Source organism: Crinia signifera, chromosome 2, assembly GCF_055691185.1.
Source record: "Crinia signifera chromosome 2, ASM5569118v1, whole genome shotgun sequence".
NCBI lineage: Eukaryota > Metazoa > Chordata > Amphibia > Anura > Myobatrachidae > Crinia > Crinia signifera.
The window spans coordinates 56,816,917-56,842,406 of record NC_139218.1 but is presented as its reverse complement, the minus strand read 5'-3'; the positions used below and the strand labels follow the sequence as shown (position 1 = coordinate 56,842,406).

Genomic DNA, 25,490 nt, shown 5'->3' with positions numbered 1-25,490 from the left:
GTGCGCTACTGCCTCTCACTCTTTACACTGGGGTGGTCCCCTCTCACTCTTTACACTGGGGTGGTTCCCTCTCACTCTTTACACTGGGGTGGTCCCCTCTCCCTCTTTACACTGGGGCGGTCCCCTCTCACTCTTTACACTGGGGTGGTCCCCTCTCACTCTTTACACTGGGGTGGTTCCCTCTCACTCTTTACACTGGGGTGGTTCCCTCTCACTCTTTACACTGGGGTGGTTCCCTCTCACTCTTTACACTGGGGTGGTCCCCTCTCACTCTTTACACTGGGGTGGTTCCCTCTCACTCTTTACACTGGGGTGGTCCCCTCTCACTCTTTACACTGGGGCGGTCCCCTCTCACTCTTTACACTGGGGCGGTCCCCTCTCACTCTTTACACTGGGGTGGTTCCCTCTCACTCTTTACACTGGGGTGGTTCCCTCTCACTCTTTACACTGGGGTGGTCCCCTCTCACTCTTTAGACTGGGGAGGTTCCCTCTCACTCTTTACACTGGGGTGGTCCCCTCTCACTCTTTACACTGGACACTGTGGTGGTCTCCTCTCACTCTTTACACTGGGGTGGTCCCCTCTCCCTCTTTACACTGGGGTGATCCCCTTTCCCTCTTTACACTGGGGTGATCCCCTTTCCCTCTTTACACTGGGGTGGTCCCCTCTCACTCTTTACACTGGGGTGGTCCCCTTTCCCTCTTTACACTGGGGTGGTCCCCTCTCACTCTTTACACTGGGGTGGTTCCCTCTCACTCTTTACACTGGGGTGGTCCCCTCTCCCTCTTTACACTGGGGTGATCCCCTTTCCCTCTTTACACTGGGGTGGTCCCCTCTCACTCTTTACACTGGGGTGGTTCCCTCTCACTCTTTACACTGGGGTGGTCCCCTTTCCCTCTTTACACTGTGGTGGTCCCCTCTCACTCTTTACACTGGGGTGGTCCCCTCTCACTCTTTACACTGGGGTGGTCCCCTCTCCCTCTTTACACTGGGGTGATCCCCTTTCCCTCTTTACACTGGGGTGGTCCCCTCTCACTCTTTACACTGGGGTGGTTCCCTCTCACTCTTTACACTGGGGTGGTCCCCTTTCCCTCTTTACACTGTGGTGGTCCCCTCTCACTCTTTACACTGGGGTGGTCCCCTCTCACTCTTTACACTGGGGTGGTCCCCTTTCCCTCTTTACACTGGGGTGGTCCCCTCTCACTCTTTACACTGGAGTGGTTCCCTCTCACTCTTTACACTGGGGTGGTCCCCTCTCACTCTTTACACTGGGGTGGTCCCCTTTCCCTCTTTACACTGGGGTGGTCCCCTCTCACTCTTTACACTGGGGTGGTTCCCTCTCACTCTTTACACTGGGGTGGTCCCCTTTCCCTCTTTACACTGGGGTGGTCCCCTCTCACTCTTTACATACTTACCGCTGCCGCAGGAGTCCTGATCCCGATGCTGGAGAAGGCACTACTTTGGACAGTTAGTAATTACAGACTAATTGAGCTTTTTGGATACTTCCAATCACTTAATTAGTCCCCACTTGGGTGCCAAAGCAAGTCCCAGTGGTTTTTCCTAAAATTAAAGATTTTGGGAAAAATTTGAGTTGCTCTGGGGGTGCAAGAAAAAAAAGACACAGTGAATTCCTCCCATACCATCGCCAGCATATATTTTTGACAATATTAGAGGTACCCACAAGCTAACTGCCTTGGGGCCCCCAAAACTCTAATCTGGCCATGAGCAGGACAGTCATATTCTGTGCACTAAACATATTGGGCCTGTCAATGTAATGTGAACAAGATGGCTGTTTCTTTTTGTGGGTGAGATGAAGACTCTGGATTTGAAACACAATAGGATGCACTAAGCCTTGGAAAGTGATAAAGTAGATAGAGATAAGTATCAGCCAATCAGCTTTAACTGCCATGTTACAGGCTGTGATTGAAAAATTACAGCAGCTGAACGGTTGCTATTTTATCTCTCTCTACATTATTACTCTCCAATGCTTATTATATCTGCCCCCAGGGGCGGATCCAGGATAAAATGACAGGGGGAGCACCATGATAAAAGAGGGTTTAGGTGGGGGAGGGGCGGTGTTAGTGGTGCCAGTGTACATGCAAAAAGAGCGGCAGAGAGGGTGGGAATGGGATTAAAAATAGGCCCTGGCATTTAAAGTATGCAGGCTCACCATGGTGACAAAAGTGAAGGATGCAGTTGTGCGCGCGCCGAAGGCGCGCTCCGGAAAAGGGGTGTGGCCACTCAACAAGGGGCATGTCCTTGAGTGTAGTGTACAACACTATATACAACTTCTACACATTATGCAACAAAATACTAGACCCCACTATACTTGCCCCTACACATGATGCCAAATGGAATGAGCCAAAATTCACATAATGCCACATGGATTGAGCCAAAATTCACATAATGCCACACGGATTGAGCCAAAATTCACATAATAACACATGGATTGAGCCAAAATTCACATAATGCCAAATTGATTGAGCCAAATTTCACATAATGCCACATGGATTGTGTCAAAATTCACATAATGCCACACAGATTGAGCCAAATTCAAAAAATGCCACACGGATTGAGCCAAAATTCACATAATGCCACACGCATTGAGCCAGAATTCACATAATGCCACACGGATTGAACCAGAATTCACATAATGCCACACAGATTAAGCCAAAATTCTCAATACGCTTCATAAACAGGGACATTGTCCATCAAAGGCGCGCATTAAACATTTACACCATAATGTCCATTACACGTTAAGTTACACGCCATTATGTCCATTATGTATTATGCCAAACACCATAATGCCTATTAAAAATTATGCTACATAAGTGCTGCTTATCTACATGCTCATTGCCAAGGGTTCCATGCTCATTGCCAGAGGTTCCATGCTCGTTGCCATGTGGGATTACATGCTCATTGCCAAGGGAGAATACATGCTCGCGGTAAATGGGGGACAGCCGCCGCCAGGCAGAAGTGATAGCCACTGATAGTGGCAGAGCCTGGCTGTATTCAGAGCACTGCAGGTCCCGGCTATTTGAAATAATACCCCTTTCACACCAGAAAATGCATTCCCAGGTTGGCCCCTTTACACCAGCCTAGTCCCTGCATTTTCTGGTGTGAGGGGGAGAGAAAACCACCCCTCCCCCTCTTTAACCAGTTATCTCATTTAACCAGCTATATCTTCAGAACCATCTAACCCATTTCCATGAGACAAGTATCATATTGATTTGAGTGGGCTTTGAATGATTTTGGTCCAGTGAAACTGAAACGTTTGGTTCCAGAGTAATCTGCCATCAAAGAACATAATCAGCCATGAAATTACATTTCAAAAATAAAAAAATCGGTTTACATGCAATATCTCTGGAACCGATTGACCGATATGGATCAGACTGGTATCATATTGAAGGCCCAGCGATTTGGAATTGAATCAACCACAAGCTTCTGCGATGCCAGGGAGCGAACTGGCAGCCGTCGGAACTAGGTGGGGGTCGGAATTGCCGGGTCCCATATTATCCTATGGGGAAAAAACGTCACAGCTTTGCCAGACGATATCTTTGGTTCCCGGGGGGCTAGAGACACGGGGCTGGGCTCGTTGGAAAGCCCTGGTCCTCAGCTAGACAGAGGGGGCACGTGCCCAGGTGCCCCCCCCCCCCCTGAATCCGCCACTGTCTGCCCCTAATCAGGAATTTAATAATCTAGTAATTTGTCTCTGCTATGACTGAAACTTGTGTTATCCAATATCCACCATAGTTCCACAAATTTTTTTGAAGAAAAAAAATGGATAAACTGGATAAATAGATGTATCTGTGACTATTATCCTAATGGTGTAAGTAATAATCTGACATGCAGTTGAGGGTAGTCAGTCAATGTTTTCCCTGCACAAGGCTGTCTGATACATCCTGGGATAATGAGACTATTTAATGAGCAGATCCTGAACCAGTTCCTGGAAAGTATTTCTGAGTTAATTGTTTGCTGAACAACTGTGAACTTATCTGACCTATGTTTTTATTTATCTTTAGAATATCTATATTAAAATGCTGTAGGTACTGTATACCAAAAACATCTTATGCTGTGTACACACGGTGCAATATGATTGCTAGCGATATATTGCTAGCAATATATTGCCAGCAATCATATTGCTCAGTGTCTCCTTTTCATCAGCGATGAAAAGGAGACACTGCTACGGGACGGAGGGGGAGTGCACTAGCAGCAGACGCTGCTGCTGTCACTTTGAAGGGAGGAAGGAGGGAGCAGCGCACTGGCCTGCGCTGACCTCCCGGCACAGTGATTGCCGGGGAAAGCCGCTGGTCGCAGGAGCATGCTCCAGCGACCAGCGACCAGCAGGGAGTGCACACGGGAGCGCGCAGCTGGCTCCAAATCACTGGCAATATGGTCGCTCAGCGACCATATTCCCAGCGATTTTACCTAATATTGCTCCCGTGTGTACACACCATTAGACTTAAAGTACCCATACACTTACACGATTGAGGCCCTTTTCACACAGTTCTGATGGATCGGGCCAAGAAATAGGGCGAACAGTGTCCAAATAGTATGTGCTTAGGAACCTATTCAGAATACGTTCGCAGCTCGACCGATGGTCGGGCTGTACGCATGCACATTTCTGCGCATGGGCATACGCAGGGTGCATGCACCCACGGCAACCATTCTGTTTGCCGGGTGCATGCACCCTACACAGCAGGCGGGGGGCGCCGGCCAGCCTCATTACCATATTGGAACGCCCAACGTTGGAAAATACAGTTAGCGACAATGTGAGGTCATAAAGCATACCTCCCAACGGTCCAGCTTTCCGCGTTCCCACATCCTGCCTGGGGCTGGCCAGTGTCCAATGGCGGAGGGGCAGTTGTAAGTCCCCCCTGTCCCCCATGAATAGACGCTGTGCACATGCTGGAGAAGTAACTTAGAGGGACAGCGGATATAGCATGTACACTTGCCAATGCCGACGGGCAACAAATGACAGTGGGGGTAGCCGCAGCCATACTTGCTTTCTTTTATTTTCAACCAGAGAGGCAATACATCGGGGAGAAGGGGATGGGGGACAACTTGGCTGACATCACTTGGCCCTGCCCTTATATCATAAATTATGCAAAATGCCACTACCACATCATTTAAGACCCGCCCCCACTCCGCTGACCTGCGATTTGCGGCACTTGAATCAGCAAGGAAGGGTGGCTCTGGCCAGCAAGCAGGTGACTTGCCCACATTCATTGGGGGGCCGGGAGGCGGACCAGATTTTTGGGAGCCTCCCAGCCATTCCGGGAAGATAGTCGAGCCTGGCCGGGGCTCCCTCTCCTGCACATGCACAGATGATGGAGCGGGTCATTAATGACCCACAGGAGCGCACATCATAGATTGGCGAGAGCGTACACTTTGGGTGATATAAAGAGCGATATCGCTAAAATGAGGCATATCGCTCATTTTATCGCCCAGTATGTAAGGGACTTTAGATTGAGCTGAATACACTTTTTTGGTACTTGTTTCCTAGCAGTGTGCCCACAATTCTGACGCACGCTACCGTACCGAAATTGCAACGCATCGCATGGGCCATTTTAGTGCCATGCAATGCGATGCGATTTTTTCATGTAATTTATTCATTGCTCTGTTGGCCCCAGGGGATCGCATCGCACCTCCCGCAAAATCGCATGCGATTTTATAAGGTGCGATGCCATGTCATTAGCTATACACTTGTATGACATACAATGAGGTTTTACTGACCCCCCCCCCCACTATCCACGCCACCCCGAAGCGTGGCGAGCGCAGCGGAATGCGTCCTCCCAACCTTTTTATACCCCCACTATCCACGTTGGCGTGGAGTTGATCTTATATAGTGTGGTGAGCCCGAAGCGTGGCATGCACAGCGAGGGGACGCGGATTACGTTACATGTATTCCGCGTCTGCTCGCCACGCTTCGGGCTCGGTGGCTCGCTACGCTCGCAACACTATATAAAATCAACTCCACGCCGACGTGGATAGTTGGGTTATAAACAGGTCGGGAGGACGCGTTCTGCTGCGCTCGCCACGCTTCGGGGTGGCGTGGATAATGGGGGGGTTCCTCAATCTTATAGCATCTCATATAAGTGTATAGTAAAGTAAATGGCATTGCACCCTATAAAATTGCATGCAATCGCATGCGATTTTGCGGTGCGATCGCATCGCTTCCTGGGGTAAAAAGAGCAGTGTATAAATTACATAGGAAAATCGCATTGGATCGCATCGCACGAAAAACGCATGCGATGCAATTTGCTTAGTGGGCGCCCTGCTAGGAAACAAGTACCACTTTTTTAATCCCTATCAAGATGTCTGACATTGTGTAACCTCTGTTATCTTACCAGACTGCAATCTATTGTCTGTTCTTATCACTCGGCTCTGGTTCCGTAAAAGTTATTGTCTAACAGATACAGACATGTTTTCAGGAAGTCTGCATTACATAGAGAAAATCACGTTTCCCATGATTAATGCCTGCGTCTGGTAATACGTATTAGTAAATGCCACTGTTCTTTTATATAAAGGAACTCCATAAATCATAAACGTTTAGCCGGCATTTCAGAGACGTGAAAAAAATTTGAGGAATGGCGTTCACTATTGTATTGTTAGAAAGGAAGTGTTCTACAAGCACACAAGGAAATATATACTGAGTGTCCTGGGGCGCAGACAGAACATGTGGGCCCCATAACAACATCCTGAAGGCGATCCTTCCCAGTGCTTCTAGAGAAACCCCTGTCTCCACAATGGTTGCTCATTGCATGCCCCATAATAGCATCATTGTTCCTTTTATGTCCCATAGTTGTCCCTAGTTCAGTTTATGCCCAATGGAAAGTGCCCTAGTTCACATTCCACAGCATGATAATAGCAGGGTGTGGACCGCTAAGCCACGCCCCTAAAGAGCACACATTTGTCTCAACCATCGCAGCTCCAAAGTTGGCAGGTGTGTAGGACCAGTGTTGGACTGGGGCATGAAGGGGCCACAGGTAAATCCAGTGGTAGGGGTCCATGTGTAGAGTCGTGGCCAGTCTTCAGAGGGGGTGTTGCTAACCACCAAAACTGTTTTGCTAATCAACTGAGGATATATATATATATATATATATATATATATATATATATATATGTCAGAAGAAAACAAACTGCGGCACTCAAGGGTCTTGTAAAAGGTCAAATGGCATTTATTCCATAAATGCAGAAAGATCCGACGTTTCGAGGATCAAGTCCCCGTTTTCAAGGTGTAGGTGAGACGTCTCACCTACACCTTGAAAACGGGGACTTGATCCTCGAAACGTCGGATCTTTCTGCATTTATGGAATAAATGCCATTTGACCTTTTACAAGACCCTTGAGTGCCGCAGTTTGTTTTCTTCTGACCTATCCAAGCATCTTCCGGAGGGCACCGGGGCATTAGCGTTTTGGGAGAGTGCCAGGCCGACCAGCCAAGTATATATATATATATATATATATATATATATATATATATATATATATATACTCCTATATGTTGAACAATAGCCTATTTAAGGTAAGCTTTGGTACTTGTTTCCTAGCACGGCCACACCGATTTACATCGGGGTGGTCGTGTCGGAAAAATACCTGTGAAGTTATACGCGTCCCCTCGCGAGGCTCGCTGCGCTCGCCACGCTTCGGGCTCGGTGGCTCGCTGCGCTCGCCACACTATTCTATTCTCAACTCCACGCCGACGTGGATAGTAGGGGAATGAAAAGGTCGGAGGACGCGCACCGCCGCCCCTCGCGGGCTCGCTGCGCTCGCCACGCTTCGGGTTGGCGTCTATCGTGGGGTGACGACGGGGACATCTATAATGTGAAATGGGTCATATTGGCCCATTTCACATTTTTCACATTTTTTCACGATTTCAATGTTAAAAAATATTTCAACATTGAAGCCTATGGAAAAATCGGGGGCATCGCGTCGCGACCAATGTTAATGGTCCCGACCGACGCGCCCCCTATATTTTACCTTTCCCGACACGATTTCAATGTTAAAATATTTTTTAACATTGAAGCCTATGGAAATATCGGGGGCATCGCGTCGGTCGCGTCGGGACCAATGTTAATGGTCCCGACCGACGCGATGCCCCCGATATTGTGTCCTAGCCGGCAAAATGGACCTGATTTCAAAGGAAATCGGGTCCATCTTATGGATCGTGTACCTTAACTTAAAGGTACACGATCCATAAGATTGTGGCCGTGCTAGGAAACAAGTACCTAAGCTTTTAAATAAATTATTAACCTAATGATAAATGTATTAAACATTTGAAACGTTGATAACAATAACAGGAGCAGAGTACTTCATTTTGCAAGCCGGACCGAGTGCCGTTGATCTGCATACTATTTACAGCCCCCACAAGCAAGTGAGGGTAAACAGAGGGCACCGGAACGCAATTATCGTATCACTGCATAGGAATGAGCATGTGGATATCATGTGATAACATCGTCCAAACTCGAGATGAGATAATTGCATACATCGCACGGATATATCAATTATCACATGCAGGGACAGAGCTTGTGTTAAAGCTCTGTCCCTGCAATGGGTTTCCCCAGCACCATTGTGGTATCTTTTGCGAAAAAATACCCCAATGCTGTACTGCGCATGCGCTGCTTCTGTCAACATCACCGCCACTGACAGCCTCTCCCCCCTGCCAGCATGCTGTTAATACTAGGCTATGGGCTCTGGACCCAGTTTCTTAGCAGACTATTTTAGGAACTTGTTACATGACCATAGAGTATGAGTTGATTCCTGGTCCAGTAGCCACGGCACCCCTTTCACACAGTATACCTACACCCAAGCAAGTATGCTGTCATTATACACAGTGTGAAAATGATCTTTAAGGAACTGCAGCATTTTTAAAGCTTTTGTTATGTTCAAATAAAGTAGATAATTCATATTTGTGAATTGCTCTATAGTGTATGAAAGTCGAGGAAGACATTTTGTGAAATACAACAGCTAAAGTCAATTCATTAACTAGTACATAGAGACATCACAAAAAAAACTGGACCCTAAGTGCCTCAAGATAGTGTAAAGCAGGGATTCTCAAACTTGGTCCCCAGGAGTCGGGACCCCACACAGTTCTCGTTTTCCAGTTCACTGGGCAGGTGCACAGGTGCACTCATTACTCATTGACACATTTTTAAAAGATCCACAGGTGGAGCTAATTATTTAACTTGTGATTCCGTGAGGAGACCTGCAAAATATTCACTGTGGTGAGGGGACGTGGATACGCATTCGCTCGCCTCGTTGCGCTCGCCACACTTTATAAAAACAACTCCTCGCCGACGTGGATAGTGGGGGTAAAATGGCTAGTCTATACGTACCCTCCTCCGGCCCGGGCACTCGCATTCAGTCCCCCTGCTCCGGCACTCGCCACGGATGCTGTATGCAATTAGCGTAGTGCCGCTGGGGGAGCAGGAAAAACATGTGATGCGCCGTCAGTGGCACTACGCTGAATTATGCACAGCGTCCGCTGCGAGGGCCGGAAGAGGGGTACTGAACGCTGCCGCCAGGGAGTAACCGTCGCTGCCTCCGGGGAGTAACCGTCACTGCCGCTGGGGAGTCATCGGGGATCGCTGCCCAGAGGAGGGTAAGTATAAACCACACCACCCTGCTCCCAGTGCTGCCTCCTCTATTATCACGGCGCCGGCTTTGCTTATAACGTAGCTTAGCCTACGTTGAAAACATAGCGTAACCGGGTGCCCTGATAATACACAAGCACCAAAAAAAATGAAGATAACGAACCAACAAAACAAAAACTATAAATAATCATTGTCATAAAACCAGTAGCAGATTAATCTCCTAAAGAGAATTCTCACACAAGCCTCCTCTCATAAAACATTTGCCATTACACCATTCCATCCGATCAATTGATGACTCTACACATGATCAGCGATTTAAAAATGGAACTAAAATAAACTCCTCATTTAGACCATTTTGGCTCATGGATTTCAGCTTGTAAATCTATTGGCAATCCTTTCACAGCAATGCATTATGTCTATCCCCACCTCTTCTGAGCAGTGGTACATGATCAATGAACATAAATAGAAAGTCTCTTAATTCATGTTGAATATAGATAAAGTGTCGTGCCACTGGACCTGTGCTCACATCCAATCCTGTTCACGCCTCTTATATTGACGATCGGTGCATATTGATGCGCTCTTTTACCATCCTAATAGTTTGCACAACCCGAGCATTTATATGCCCCTTTCTGTAGACTCAATCAGCCTCTGTTCCAATTGGGTGGAGAGCCCATATCTGAAAATGTCAGAGGTTTCTTTTAGATTGGGACTTCTTTTATAGCACATCAATGGCAATTGTTGACATGTTTCACCCAAGTGTGGATCGGTTTTTAAAATATGACAATGTTTGTTAATTGCTGAATGTACAATATTTGAAGTAGTGGAAAAAGTTGTTGAAAAGATCATACATGATACTGCACCATCAGTATCTTTATCTCTCAAGAGGGAATCACTATCCAGTTTAAGGCACTTTTCAATAGCAACCCCCAATTCACCTTGATTGTAACCACGATCTACAAATTTCTTGCCCATTGATGTAATGCTGCTGGAAGGTCACCTGTATCTGAAGAAATCCAAACCCCTCTTTTAATTGTGAAAAGGGAAATCCCTTCTTTAATGGTCTCGGATGGAAGCTAGATGACAACAGGAGTGTATTCTTAGCAGTACTCTTCTGATAAACATTTGTAATAAACTTCCCATCACTGGTAACCTTGATGTCCAGAAATTCAATTGATACCGGACTATAGTTGGCGGTAAAGCGGATGGAACCTGGCAAATGGTTCAAAAGGTCAACAAACTGCAAAGAAATCAATATAATGCACTATATATATATATATATATATATATATATATATATATATATATATATATATATATATATATATATATATATATATATATATATATATATAGTCCATATTACTGGCACTCACATTTAAATAGTAAGTTGCTGGGGTGACATTCCATATGTAGTGAACCTTGCTGGAGGATCGCTACTGCATGTAGTAGAAATTGAAGGAGTCACTCACCAGTCTTGTAATCAAACAGTGGGGTTTTAATCAGGCAGCATGGCAAACAGTGATGGGCATCGACGTTTCGGTCCGCCTCTGGGACCTTTTTCAAGATGACATGCTTGGGCTAGAGCCTCTCTATTTATGCCATACATGACCCGGAAGTGCTTACTGCGTTGCAGTTATTCAATTAACTATTAAAATGTACATCAGTTCAGATTTATAAGCATAATATACAATGCAGTCATAGGGAGTCTGGAGATAAAGTGCTAGTGCATGTCAGTATCTAGTTTAAGGTGCTGTGGGTTAAGTGCAGTGAGGTAATTGAGTCCATGGTCCGCATGCCTGGAACGCACGCTACCGGACCCGGAAGTGATGTATAAGGTGAATGTGGTCTCCTAGTGCCGGCTCACGTAACGCCGCGCACTGGCGTGCTATCGTTGCTATGGTGTTCCCAAACATAGTGTTTAAAATCTCTGTGATCCGCACGCGTGACCCGCACACGTCAGATCCGGAAGTTGCAGAAAAAACTAATGTAGTTAACTCGCGCGGCGCTTAGCGCCGGCGTCACTGGTTACTATGATATCTATTTGTGCATGGTTGTTATGGTGACGCATCGCGTCTCTTGTAGTAAGGTTGACACATATACATAGTTTGTGTGAAAGGAATAAGTGTGTTTAAAATATGTGAAAAAATGCAAAAGAATTGTGTTAAAACTGTGCTTTAAAAACAAGTGTTATTGTCCGGGCTCCAAAAAATTAATATAATTTGTACAAAATTTTTTTGCTATTGTAAGCATGTCAGGGGTCATTAGCTGGCATAAATATTACATTCATATACGCCATGTATGACTATTTTACATTATGAAGTGAGGATATATAAAAAACAAAAGAAAGGAAACTTATAAAATGGTGAAAAAAGGAAACTTAAAATACTAAAACAATATAAATGGATATATATAAAGCGTATGGGATATTCACATAGGTAAACATATGTGCACCACATTTTATCTTGGGGGTTATCTGTCATATGTGGTGCAATATTATTAATATATATTTTTCTTAATGTATCACTGTACGGACCACAGATTGTATATTTTGCAAAAAAATCCAAAAAAGGTTCAAACAGGTTCTTGAAAAGAGTGACTTCTTGAGCAAACTTCAAGTACAGAAATTTTGAAGAGAGACTTCTCAAGTTATTAGGGAAAAAGGAGCAGTAAGATATTGCAGGTTATGTCAGTCTTCCAAAAAAATGGAGTAATGTATCGACTCATTCAAACCTCTAGGCCATATGGTATCCAACTTGTGGATCCACATCGCTTCTCGACGTAGGAGGTTTTTTGCTCTGTCACCCCCTCGATTGGGAGGTGGAATTCTGTCGATGATCATGCATCGGAGTGCAGATAGTGGGTGTTTAACTTCCAAGAAATGTTTAGCGACTGGCTTGTCGGTAGTGCCAGTAAGGAGTGCAGAGGTAATAGATGATCTGTGGTTGGCCATTCGTTGTTCCAGGCATGCGGACCACGGACTCAATTACCTCACTGCACTTAACCCACAGCACCTTAAACTAGATACTGACATGCACTAACACTTTATCTCCAGACTCCCTATGATTGCATTGTATATTATGCTTATAAATCTGAACTGATGTACATTTTAATAGTTAATTGAATAACTGCAACGCAGTAAGCACTTCCGGGTCATGTATGGCATAAATAGAGAGGCTCTAGCCCAAGCATGTCATCTTGAAAAAGGTCCCAGAGGCGGACCGAAACGTCGATGCCCATCACTGTTTGCCATGCTGCCTGATTAAAACCCCACTGTTTGATTACAAGACTGGTGAGTGACTCCTTCAATTTCTACTATATATATATAGATACATACATACATACATAGATATAGAGAAAGAGAGAGAGAGAGTCCAGTAGAGCAGCATCGGAGTGCCCAGGCCACATAAAGATGATGTAGAATAAACGAGGAAGCCAGCACATCCAGTTCAATGGAAAAAAAGATTTTTATATCTTGCAAAAAAATGCGATCATGTAGAAAAATACAAGCAGGACACACCATGGGTAATAAGCTCAAAATACAAGGTTACAGTCCATAGGAAAGGTTACCACAGCCAAATAGCATCAGTGGTTGCCTCTTGAAAAAGGGGTATTAACCCCGAAAGGAGCCGTTGAGGCCATGCAATAAATTTCATCAATATTTCTTCATAATGCTGCAGTCACGTGTCGTTCCTGGTTACCCTGTGAGGATCTAGGTACCTTGCTTTATATATATATATATATATATATATATATATATATATATATATATATATATATATACACATTTAGAGTATATAGGATTTGACATAATAAATTTACTGTAGTTTCATAATCAAACATAAATAAATTAGAATCAGATAGGGCCATATTGTACCCCATTGCTGTTCCTTGTAAATGCAAATAAAAACCGGTATTATACAAGAAATCATTTTTGTGCAAAATCATATCCATAAGTAAAAGTAAAAACTGAATAGGTGGACCAGAATAAGCAGAACTGGAGGTGATGGTCCTTCTCATGGCTTCAATACCTTCTTCATTGTTTATGTTTGTATACAAACTACCCACATCAAATGTGGCCATTGCAGAATGTGCTGTAACTAGAAGAAATGATACAGGCACTGTTTAGGGCTTGTCCCCCAAAAAATGCAGCTATAGTATAGGGATAGTCAGTCCCTTTTATATCAAACAATACAAAGATAAAGTTATCTGTGACAGATTAATGCTACAACACACAATTAGCTGGTTAAGAAATGTAATACATGATATGTATGCACTTGATCATACAAACATTCAAAAAAAATAGATAATTATACAAATAATAATAGTAATAATTGCTTTTATTGGGTATGAAAGAGGGAAGACACCTCAAATGTTCCTCTCGGTGGAGATCCTGTTCCTAGAAAATGGAACTGTACTGGTACCAACAATCAATGGCAGTTTATGCCTGTACCACTCACTCACAATTTTTGGGAGACAGTCCTGCGTTGAATTGCAGTATTGGTGTGAACCCTTTGGGTGGGTTCTACAGCTCTTTGTCCTGCTTGGGGCACAGACAGTCCTTGATGATAAATGTACAGTCCTGGTTCCGGATTTCTTAATTTGTATTGCACAGCCTGGGATTTTCCAGAGAAGAAGGCGTCAATACCTGACATGTTTCGCTGGGAGGGTTCCCAGCTTTTTCAAAGAGAGCAACATTTGAGGTGTCTTCCCCCTTTCATACCCAATCAAAGCAATTATTACTATTATTATTCTTATACATTATCTATTTGTTTTAATGTTTTTATGATCAAGTGCATACATATGTATTAAATTTGGTAACCAGCTAATTGTGTGTTGTAGCATTAATCTTTATCTTTTTATCTAATGTGGCCAGTAGGCATTCAGGTGGTGGCTGACCAAGTGCACCTAACTTATATCATCTATATATATGTCTAGTGTCCGTGAGTCTCCAAAACACTGTCATCTTCTGGCAGAGAGTGAAACTACCTCTCTTTCTCACACATGCACAAACACAGATTAGCAGGCTAGCTTTCAAAACATTTGCAGGACATAAAGACGGGCCTTGGGCCAAAAAGACGTAGACCCTAATAAAATATATTGATTTCACAAGCCCTGGAGTGACGCTCTATCTCTGAGATATACATTTGTGATCCGGTGAAACGGCATCATGGGAGAAGGCACCCAAGCAAGGTTGTATTATCCCATTGAGAGGAATCAGAGTGCCATTCTTTCTAGCACTCCTTACCTGTACTCTATTTGTGTCATTTATTCAGTGTATTGCTAAGTTTTGTCACCCTGTACTGTTCCTCTGTACGGCACTGCAAAACACTTGTGGCACCTTATAAATAAAATAATATATATATATATATATATATATATATATATATATATATATATAGTAAATACTGCTATGATAAAGTACCAGAAATAACAGCAATGCACTGTAGAAAATACACCATAGTCCTGTGCCATATAATATAACATATGCATAATGCAACCTGGAATCCCTAGAGAGGGGGGCAGGCTCCCAGGAAGTGGGTCCCACCAGGGTTTTCCCCCTGTGCTCTTGTGGGCCAGTCCAACCCTGCATAAGGCACAAAACCAGGGGTGCAAGTACGGCGGTACGGGGTGGTACGGCGTACCGGTAAAAGATATGTTGCCGGTACCCTGTACCGCCATAGGAAATACCCCCCGAAATGTGTAATGCGCATGTATGCATAGGTAAGTGGCGGGGCTTGGCCTCCGCCACAGCTGATTCCCTGAAAGGTGATGATGTTGTCCATAGCAACCAATGAAATTCTTGCTATGTGTAATGAAAAATGATAGCGGATTCCCTTCGGAGGGGAGGGGAGCGCATCGCGTGTCTCTCCTTCACCTCCCTGTGTCACTGTGACTGGGCTGTCAGCCAATCAGAGCTGAGGGAAACACCTCCACTTTTCATTTTTTATAAGTTTTACTAAATCTAATCTCTAATCTGGTCTTTTATACAGTAGCATCCAATTGCACTTTAGATGAAAGGTGCACTTTTCCCAATTAAAATAAAATGCACAAATGCCACATCTAGTAAAGTAAATACTAACATGAATAACAGCATGTCCTCAATTATATAAATGATTAAGCCAAAAATAAGTTTAAAATAAACAGTGTAATGCAGAAAATTAGGAAAGGTTTCATTTAATACAAGGGTAAGTGGTTGGGGGTATGACAATAATAGCTCAGCACACTGACCATCTACAGGTTTTTCTAAGGTACACTGCTAGTTTGTGGAGACATCCCAGAAAACCACAAAAGCCGATGAAGCGACTACGGAACTTTACATGCATTGAGGGCCCAATAGGCAAACCAGCACAAAACTATGACATCATGGGGACGCAGTGCACATCCATAAATAAGTGTGATTGTGTGAAGACACATATAATAAAGTAAAGATATCCTGTCTGTTACACTCTCAGAGATGGATGAAGTAACAAAGTCACAAAGCAAAGTAACAACAATAAAATATACAGTGAGCTCACATTATATCCATCAGATGGGGCATCACCCACGCAATAATAGCAGAGTTATTCTCCTATTCATGAGTGCATGCTCTACTATTGAGCTATTGTTGGATATAGAAAATCTGAAGATGTTGTAGAAGGAGTTTCCTGGAAGTACAGCATAGGAACCTATTTTGCTTTTCCAGGAATAAAGTCCACTGAAGTTCAGCAATGTAATCAATAAACTGTACTGTATCCAAGCACACTAGCAGACAAGGGCTTACCTGTCAGATCTACAGACATTTTTCCCAGTGGGGTCCAGCTCCTGAGAACTCAATCCATGCAGCCAAGCCCAGTATAACAGCATCAGTCGCAGGTTCCTGGTAGAACTGAGCATTGCCACAATCTTATTATTACACTGAGTCAATGGAAAATCCTATAGTGGCTGAGAAAAGACCAGCCAGTGGCTGTTCTGAAGTCCTTCCATCATATTCTTAAACTGAGTGGTCTCTTCCCTGCGGTATCCCTGTGTGAATTGCCCTCTTGTCGGGATCAAGTTCCTCCTTGATTTTTTTTTTTCCTGAGGATGTAAAGGAGGGGGTGCAGAATTCCTGCCATTGAATCCGACCAGTAGGAGGGGGGAACTGTGACACACAGGATCTGAAGTGTCATAAAAACCTAAATGACAAAATATTGCAACTCAAATAGATACTGTTCATAGGCTGCTTGCATGTACTTCTATGTGCATTCATCCAGCTGTATCCTCTACTGGAATTGAGTCTAAAGGAGACTAAAATATGTTCCTCTTTCATAGAGTGACCTTTGTAGGTATGTGGGGAAAGGATTTGTATTGTAGGGGTCTCCAAACACATTTCACAGGTTAGAGGTTGCGCAGTGGGCAGCATTGCTGACTCACAGTACTGGAGTTATAGGTGTGATTCTGACCAGAAATATCTGTGTGAAGTTGACATGTTCTTCATGTGTTTTGATAGTTCTTTTACAATCTAAAAGCATACTGATAGTTAACTGCTAAATAAAAAAAAATCCAATTGAGAGTGTCATTGTGTGGCATTTCAGACAGTAATCTCCAATCGGGCAGGGGTTGACTTGAATGAGCAACTACAGTATGAATTAAAAAGTTTTGATACAAAAAACAGAGATTAGTAACTGAGCGCTGATTCACAGCCACATTCAATGTGCAGCTGCTAATAGGGGTACTCCACCCCTAGAGAAATGAGAACAAAAAAAAGAGAAAAGCAGCGCTTTGATAGTGACGATATTTATTAAAAAATACACATATGCTTAATAAACATGGTTTACTGTCCTTTATAAAAGTGCATTGGCACTGAAACGTTGAACTCCATACCAGCTTCATACGCTAAGTATTTATTACAGTCCATAAGTGCCGCCATCTCGTTGCAGCCAGTTTGGTTTTGTGAAATCGCTGGAAGGCACCAGGCACGTATCCACTTTAGGCAAGAGGAGTGGCAGCCACATAGACCCCATATGATAAATGCATAGTAGTTTAAATATGTTTTATTATAGTTTAATTCAGACTTACAGTGCATACACACTGGGCGATATTTTGAACTATATCATTCATTTAGGTCCTTCTGAACATTATTGTTCAAAATATCGGCCAGTGTTTATGCAATAAACAATGAACAATGCGTGCTACCATGGTTTGTGAATGAGGGGTTTTCTGTCGCCCGTACATACAACTAAATGTTGGCTATGTCATTCACAAAAAGCTGCATATGACTAGCCTCTAGATAGATTGTGCATCGCTCGTCATATCGTTCAGTTTGTTTGCACAATATAGTTTGTCCAGGATACTGGAAAGATCAAGGGAAATTGTTTATCAATATCATTCACTGAACACATAATCTAGCGTGTATGCGCCTTTAGGAATTTAGGTTGTGTTCCCTGGTCTGTCCTTGTCCAGCAGTGAATAATGGATGCTGGTAAAGATATGACCTTGACTCAAGATAGGAGAGATTAGAATACAACAGAACATTTCACTCCTGGACACAAGATTGGTTTTGACAAGGTCACTAATAATTTCAGGTACTGGAATTTGAGACCACAGTGACATCTATTAATCTTCTTAAGGTGCCCACACACGGTGCCGTTTAACCTTGCGATGTGATACACGCTCCCGCTCACATCATATTGCAAGGTACAAGAAGTATGTGCTGCATGTACTCAATGGACTAGATCGCATTGCATCCAGAACAAAACGCACACTGCTTTAGCATATCGCATGTGTTTTGAACTAGATGCAATGGTCCAAGACGCACGGTGCGCATCACACTGTGTATGGGCAGTATTAGACTCACAGTAAAGAGGTTGTTTGTTACCTATATTATTTTGGAATAAGGAGCTTTGTGATAATAAACATACTTGTTTGTTGAATTTATAGGTGTTATTTGGGTTTTGCAAGCCAGTTCCAATTTCAAACTCTCATTGCAATTTTTCAGCAATTTACTTTTTTTATATTTATGTGTGCCTACCACTGGGTTTCGGACCAGCGACACCATGCCTATAACGGGTGTGGTATGATTTACCGACAGTCGGGATCCCGACAGTCATTATCCCGATGTCAGGATGCCTGGTCTCAGACAGCGTGGCCAGCGCAACAAAGCCCCTTGTAGGCTCGCTGCACTCGCCACGCTGCGGGCACGGTAGCGAGCCCCGCTCGCCACCTATTCTATTCTCCCTTTATGGGGGTCGTGGACCCCCATGAGGGGAAAAAAGCCGCCGGGAACCCGTCCGTCAGTGTTTTAACAGTCGGGATCCCGTCCGGCACCCCCTATCACCAGGAGGTCACAGCCCACAGTCTGTAGGTGCCAAAGAGCATAATTATTCTTATGCACATTTTGTTTTTAACCTAATAGATATTTGGGCCATTATGTAACATCCTCACTTGACACTCCAAACATTTACTCACTTATTTTGTCCTTGTTCACTTTTCCCTCCTACTGACCCCAGGCCAACATTGCTGGGTTAATAGAGCATACAGCCCCCCAAGAACCATTGCAATCCGGTGATACCAAAGATAACACCTATCCTTGTGTATCAATGCCTATTTACCTATCGATTGCAAGTTTGTGTGCATGGCTCTCCTACAGTACCTCTGACTGCCTTTAACTGCCCAGTTTGTTGTATCACAGTTTCCAATTGTAAATTGCAATGGAATGTGCTGAACTATATAAGAGACTGTTAATAAATAAATAAATGATGGTGCAAACTCTCACTATAAGCTTTCCCTCTGTTACTTTGCACGTTCCTATCATTGTTACAATCAGTGCTGTTCCTTGCCATCTTTTACTGCCATGAGCAGTCAGCGGTTTTGTAGGAAGCACCTTTTTCCTGAGAGAAGAGGCAGATCATGCCGGGTCTTCCTGACAGCCCCACTCCATCCTTTAAGCTCAGCACACAAGAAAGTCTGATTTAAATTCCTTCAGCCGTAGGAGCAATAAGTGATCCAAAACGCGCATCTTATTTCTCAAAGATATCAAATATGAAACATAAAGAAAATAAATCACGGTCTAAATATAGTAATGCGTACACAGCTGAACAATTGCTTCTTAGGAAATAGAACACACAGTAAGGCAGACTTTAATTAAGGAAAGAACAGGAAGTGCGTGATTCAGGAGGAAGTGGCTACTACCATCATTGTCTCAGAGTGAGTGCAGCTTTTTACAGGCAGTAGCTACATCTCATCTGGATGAGGCTTAATATGTAATGAAACCTTTGTGGGCCAGATTCTCTAAGCTTCAAAAGTGATAAAATGGAGAGTGACAAACAGCCAGCCAATCAGCTCTTGCCTGACATTTTTCAAACACAGTCTGTGACATGGCAGGTAGGAGCTGATTGGCTGGCTTCTTATCAATCTCCATTTTATCACTTTTGAAGTTTAGAGAATCTAGCCCTGTGTTTGTAGACAGGCTATGTACAACAGGGCCCACAGCACAGTAATTGCACGGTACCCTTTGTTTTGTCAGCTTGCCACATATGTAAGGGAAGCTGGACTATGATCACATCATTTGTTTGTTATCAGAACATGCTCATTAGAGGTGCCACCAGATTTAGAGTGAGCAGGGATGGAACAGCCTGTAGCATATGACAGTATTCATGCATTAACAGCAGACCAGAGTATTTAAGAAAATGCCATATACGGGACAATTGTGCTGTGCAATGCGCCTGTACTTTTTGAACTAGGTCCCGATCGCATCGCATGCAAATTACATGCGATTTGACTGCATGAGATGCGATGTGATCTAGTTCAAAACGCACAGGAATATTGCACTGTGTATGGGCACCTTTAGGCAGTGGCCTAGCTGTGTGATTGGGTTAGCGAGGACACAGCTGGATGCGACTCGGGCAGAGTCATAATGTAAGAGAAATTAAACCAGTGTGTAACCAAAGCCCGAGAATTGTTTCACACACAACTGTTTTTCAGTATGTGATCATAAAAGCTATGTACACACACTTCGATTTGCTTTTAATTCCATGTTAGATTCGATTTTCTATTAGATCTGGCATTAGATCTTCCCATTCGATTTGGCATTAGATCTGTACTTTTGCATTAGATATTGAATTTGATTTACATTCATGGTACATTGTACACATTTGATTTATTGGATCGAATTCGATATTTCCTTGGCTGCACAGTAGATTTTTCTTTTTGATTTAGAGAAAACGGGAGCGCGCATCGAATCTAATGCAGATCGAAAGTGTCCTAAAAACCATTCGATGTGGATTCAAAATGAAAACAGCCAAAAACCGATGCATGCGTACACAGCTTTACACTGAGACAGGAAGGAGCAAGGACCCCAAGCACTGAGAATGTCAATCATCTGACGGACACATTTTTGGGCTCCTTGTTTAAAAAGGGCAAGGGGGTTGCTGTATATGAGGACCGTGCCCCAATTGTGTGGCAATGAAGAATGCTATTTTTCTGGCCTGTAATAGGAAATGTGATATATAGCTCCCCTATATGTGTGTTAGGGGCAGATTTATTAAGCTTGGAGAAGAGATAAACTGGAGATAAAGCGGAGAAAAGGTAAAAGGAGATAACGCACCAGCCAATCAACTCCCAACTGTCTTTTTCAAACACAGCTGATTGGCTGGTGCTTTATCTCCTTTTACCTTTTCTCCGCTTTATCTCCAGTTTATCTTTTCTCCAAGCTTAATAAATCTGCCCCTTAGTCTTATAACTTCTAAAATTCTTGTTAGCGGTTTGTATTGTAAATGTATTTTCCTTTCTAAGACATCTTCAGGTTTCTTTAGTCAGAAAATGTGGAAACTGTGATAATGGCAAAGTGCTATGGAAGAAAAAGACCAGGCAAAAGAGATGGATCTATCATATGTGAATCCCGGAGCATAACACTCATTATCTCATAAAAGATACAGATAAACTCAGTTGCTGCCATGTCCCATCGCAGTCTTGGCCTTAATATTATTTATACACCAGAGAAATGCCCATGTCTGGCGGTCATCCTCCTGACAGACATATAATACAGCTGCTTCCATCCTTACATAGTACATACCATGTACTGCACACCCATACTGTACTTTGGTCCATGGCGGATGGTCTCCTGAGGGATCTACTGAGGCGTTGGTGGATGGAGCGAGACATGATGTACCAGATGTGCTCAATTGGATTCAGGTCTGGGGAACGGGCGGGCCAGTCCATAGCATCAATGCCTTTGTCTTGCAGGAACTGCTGACACACTCCAGCCACATGAGGTCTAGCATTGTCTTGCATTAGGAGGATCCCGGTGCCAATCGCACCAGCATATGGTCTCACAAGGGATCTGAGGATCTCATCTCGGTACCTAATGGCAGTCAGGCTACCTCTGGCGAGCACATGGAGAGCTGTGCGGCCCCCCAAAGAAATGCCACCCCACACCATTACTGACCCACTGCCAAACTGGTCATGCTGGAGGATGTTACAGGCAGCAGAATGTTCTCCTTGTAGTCTCCAGACTCTCCCATGTCTGTCATGTGCGCAGTGTGAACCTGCTTTCATCTGTGAAGAGCACAGGGCACCAGTGGCGAATTTTACAATCTTGGTGTTCTCTGGCAAATGCCAAACGTCCTGCACGGTGTTGGACTGTAAGCACAACCCCCACCTGTGGACGTCGGACCCTCATACCACCCTCATGGAGTCTGTTTCTGACCGTTTGAGTAGACGCATGCACATTTGTGGGCTGCTGGAGCTCATTTTGCAGGGCTCTGGCAGTGCTCCTCCTTGCACAAAGGCGGAGGTAGCGTTGCAGCTGCTGGGTTGTTGCACTCCTATGGCCTCCTCCACATTTCCTGATGTACTGGCCTGCCTCCTGGAAGCGCCGCCATGCTCTGGACACTACGCAGACAGACGCAGCAAACCTTCTTGCCACAGCTCGCATTGATGTGCCATTCTGGATGAGCTGCACTACCTGAGCCCCTTGTGTGGGTTGTAGACTCTGTCTCATGCTACCACTAGAGTGAAAGCACCGCCAGCTTTCAAAAGTGACCAAAACATCAGCCAGAAAGCATAGGAGCTGAGAAGTGGTCTGTGGTCACCACCTGCAGAACAACTCCATTATTGGGGGGATCTTGATAATTGCCTATAATTTCCACCTGTTGTCTATTCCATTTGCACAACAGCATGCGCAATTGATTGTCAATAAGTGTGGCTTCCTAACTGTGATTGACTTGAAGTTACATTGTGTTGTTTAAGTGTTCCCTTTATTTTTTTGAGCAGTGTATACATTTACTGGACATGTGTAACAATGGAAGACACATTTCACACACAAAAGTTGTACTTCCTTTCAATCCTCTGGGATCCCCGTAGTACATGTGAATGTCGGGAGTGATACCATATTGGGATCTAAAGTAACAAAAATGTAATATTTAAAATACTCATCCATATCTCTCCATATCTTAACTTGTTGATTGAACAACCTGAAATAATCTGCAGTTTTAAATGCACTGTGATTATTTAGTTTCAGTTGTGCAGCTGGTTGAGGGCATGGGTAGTGCTACTGTACTGTATGTACAGAGGGGAAGCGGTCATCTATTAGAATGAACTTAGGTCTACAGTCATTAGGTCGACCCCACTAGGTCGACTGGCAGGAAGGTCGACATGAGGAAGCTCGACTGGTCATAAGGTCGACATGGGTTTTTCACTGTTTTTTGAGCCGACATGTGCCGACAGGCGGTATTTCATGCCCTACCATCCACTAGGGCGTGGTGGGAGAATAAAATAGTGTGCCGAGCGCAGCGAGGCACCGTGCCCGAAGCATTGCGTGCGAAGCGAGGGTCCGATTCTCATTGCCAACTGTGTCCATGTCGACATTCGGATCAAAAAACAGTGAAAAACCCATGTCGACCTTATGACCAGTCGACCTTCCTCATGTCGACCTTCCTGCCAGTCGACCTAGTGGGGTCGACCTAATGACTTAAGACCCAAGTTCATTCTGATAGCTGTACCGATTCCGTACAGAGAGACTAGTATTTTTAAATAATAGGTGACGAACAGTTTTGTTACCAGCGCCATCTGGTGGCACAAAAGTAAATGGAAAGGTCATATTTTAAAACTAAACTAAAGGGTTCACGTTATCTATGCAATGGTTTTAACTACATTTATAGAAATTAGGAAATAGAACTAGATTTTCATAAAACCAATGCACTCTGCTGTAGCCCGACTGGTTAATAGGCTGGCAAAGCGGAGTTAGAGGATGTAACAAAAAAATAAATACTCTGTTCAAAAACTGTCAATATAATCAGGGTGGGATGCGGTCATTTGGTCGAAAGTCAAAAGGTCAACACATGAAAAAATGTTGACAAATTAGGTCAAAAAGGTCGACACAAGCAAGGTTGACAAGTGTTTTTCATATATTTTTTGTAAACTAACTTGCTAACACTGTACCATCCCAGTGGGCACAGTGTGATTATAAAATAGTGCGCGGAGCACCATGCCTGAAGCATGGCGAGCGCAGCCAGCCATATGAGGGGATGCGGTGCACTGATAGTGTCCATATCAACCTACACCCCAAAAAAGGTGAAAACTCATGTTGCCCTTTTTCCCTGGCGACCCTTTTCATGTCAACTTTTTCCTTGTGTCTAATTATTTAATGTTGATTGTTTGATGTGTCGACCAATAGTGATCAACCTTTTGACTGCTGACCTAACAACCAGTACCCGTCAGTGCATTACTTATCATAATGTATTCTAAATCCATCATCTGCAGCATACACATAGTTAGGGCATATATGAGAATACCTGGACAATATTTGCGGCGAATATTAGGTATCACCCCAATGTATGTTGGAGGGACCTCAGCAGGAATCTTTGATACCTGCCGCTATATCTCCTGTACCGCCGCCGGACGCATCCCTGGTCTCCCATCATTCTGAGATGGCGGTAGCCCAATTTAGCCTATGGGCTATGGATCGCACTGCCTTGGCAGCAGTGCGGTCAGCAGGGTCAGTGCTAACAGCGCATGCGCAGACCTCCCAGCACCCGGCTTAGCACATCGCAGGGACAAGCTCCTTTCAGAGTCCTGTCCCTGCGCATCAAGGATACATCCCGCCAGTAGAATTGCATTTTACAATGCGACCCTGGGCGGTAACATCCTTGATAAATGGGCACCTTAGTCTGGACTGACCTTGTATTGCTATACAAAAGCAATAAACTAGATTAGACTAGGACTAGATATAAAAAACCTTTATAATAAGTTACTATATACAGAATTTTTTCTACCCAATACTCCTCAAGTGTGTACTAAAGAAAAACAAAAGCATTTTTTACTACATTTCCCAATGCACCAAAGCCCCTCTGCTGGGGCTCCATCATGGAGGGTAATGCCAACCCATAGACGCCTATGTACTTCTCTACACAGTGCTGTGAGGGATCTGTGTGGATCCCACCCAGCATGTTCCATGGACGCCCACATTATTCTGGTGTGTCTTCAGAGTGCCGTCTTCAGTGAGCCTGGTAAACGGACAGCCAGTGTAGAAACGCTGGGCAGACCTCCTGGAAAAGCGGATGCTGGTTGCTCCCTCCTCAGTAATTCCCACAGTTGCCTGCAGCGTGCTGTGCCGTCACGGGACTCCTCCTCCCTATAAGCCGCCAGACACATCCACACAGCCCGTCACACTCCCCTTCCTGCCTCCATGCTGCATAGCGCTGGGTTTCCCCTGTAGTGTAGTGTAGTGTCAGTGGCTGATCACAAAGGACAGCTCTTATCGGGGAGAGCTGTCCTTTGTGATACTAATCGCATAGGTTCATAAAATATATTTTGTTGATTGCACACAGGGCGTTATAAAAGGTGTGTTCCCTACTGTGGGTAGCGGTGGGTTACCGTAAAAGCACATAGGCGATGCCCCCTGTTGCGGTAACCCGGCGGAGGGGTTTCAGAGAATCCCAC

The 25,490-nt window shown here is 44.3% G+C and overlaps 1 protein-coding gene across 1 annotated transcript in view; it reads right to left on the bottom strand.

Annotated features, from left to right (window-relative positions):
* SCARF1 (scavenger receptor class F member 1) overlaps nucleotides 1–16,646 on the bottom strand; it is a 54,340-nt gene extending 37,694 nt beyond the window's left edge. Inside the window, exon 1 of the mRNA XM_083172169.1 lies at nucleotides 16,354–16,646. Coding sequence (XP_083028295.1) covers nucleotides 16,354–16,466 — 113 coding nt within the window. The 5' untranslated portion in view covers nucleotides 16,467–16,646. The remainder of the gene's footprint in view (nucleotides 1–16,353) is intronic.
* Between the last annotated feature and the right edge of the window lie 8,844 nt (nucleotides 16,647–25,490).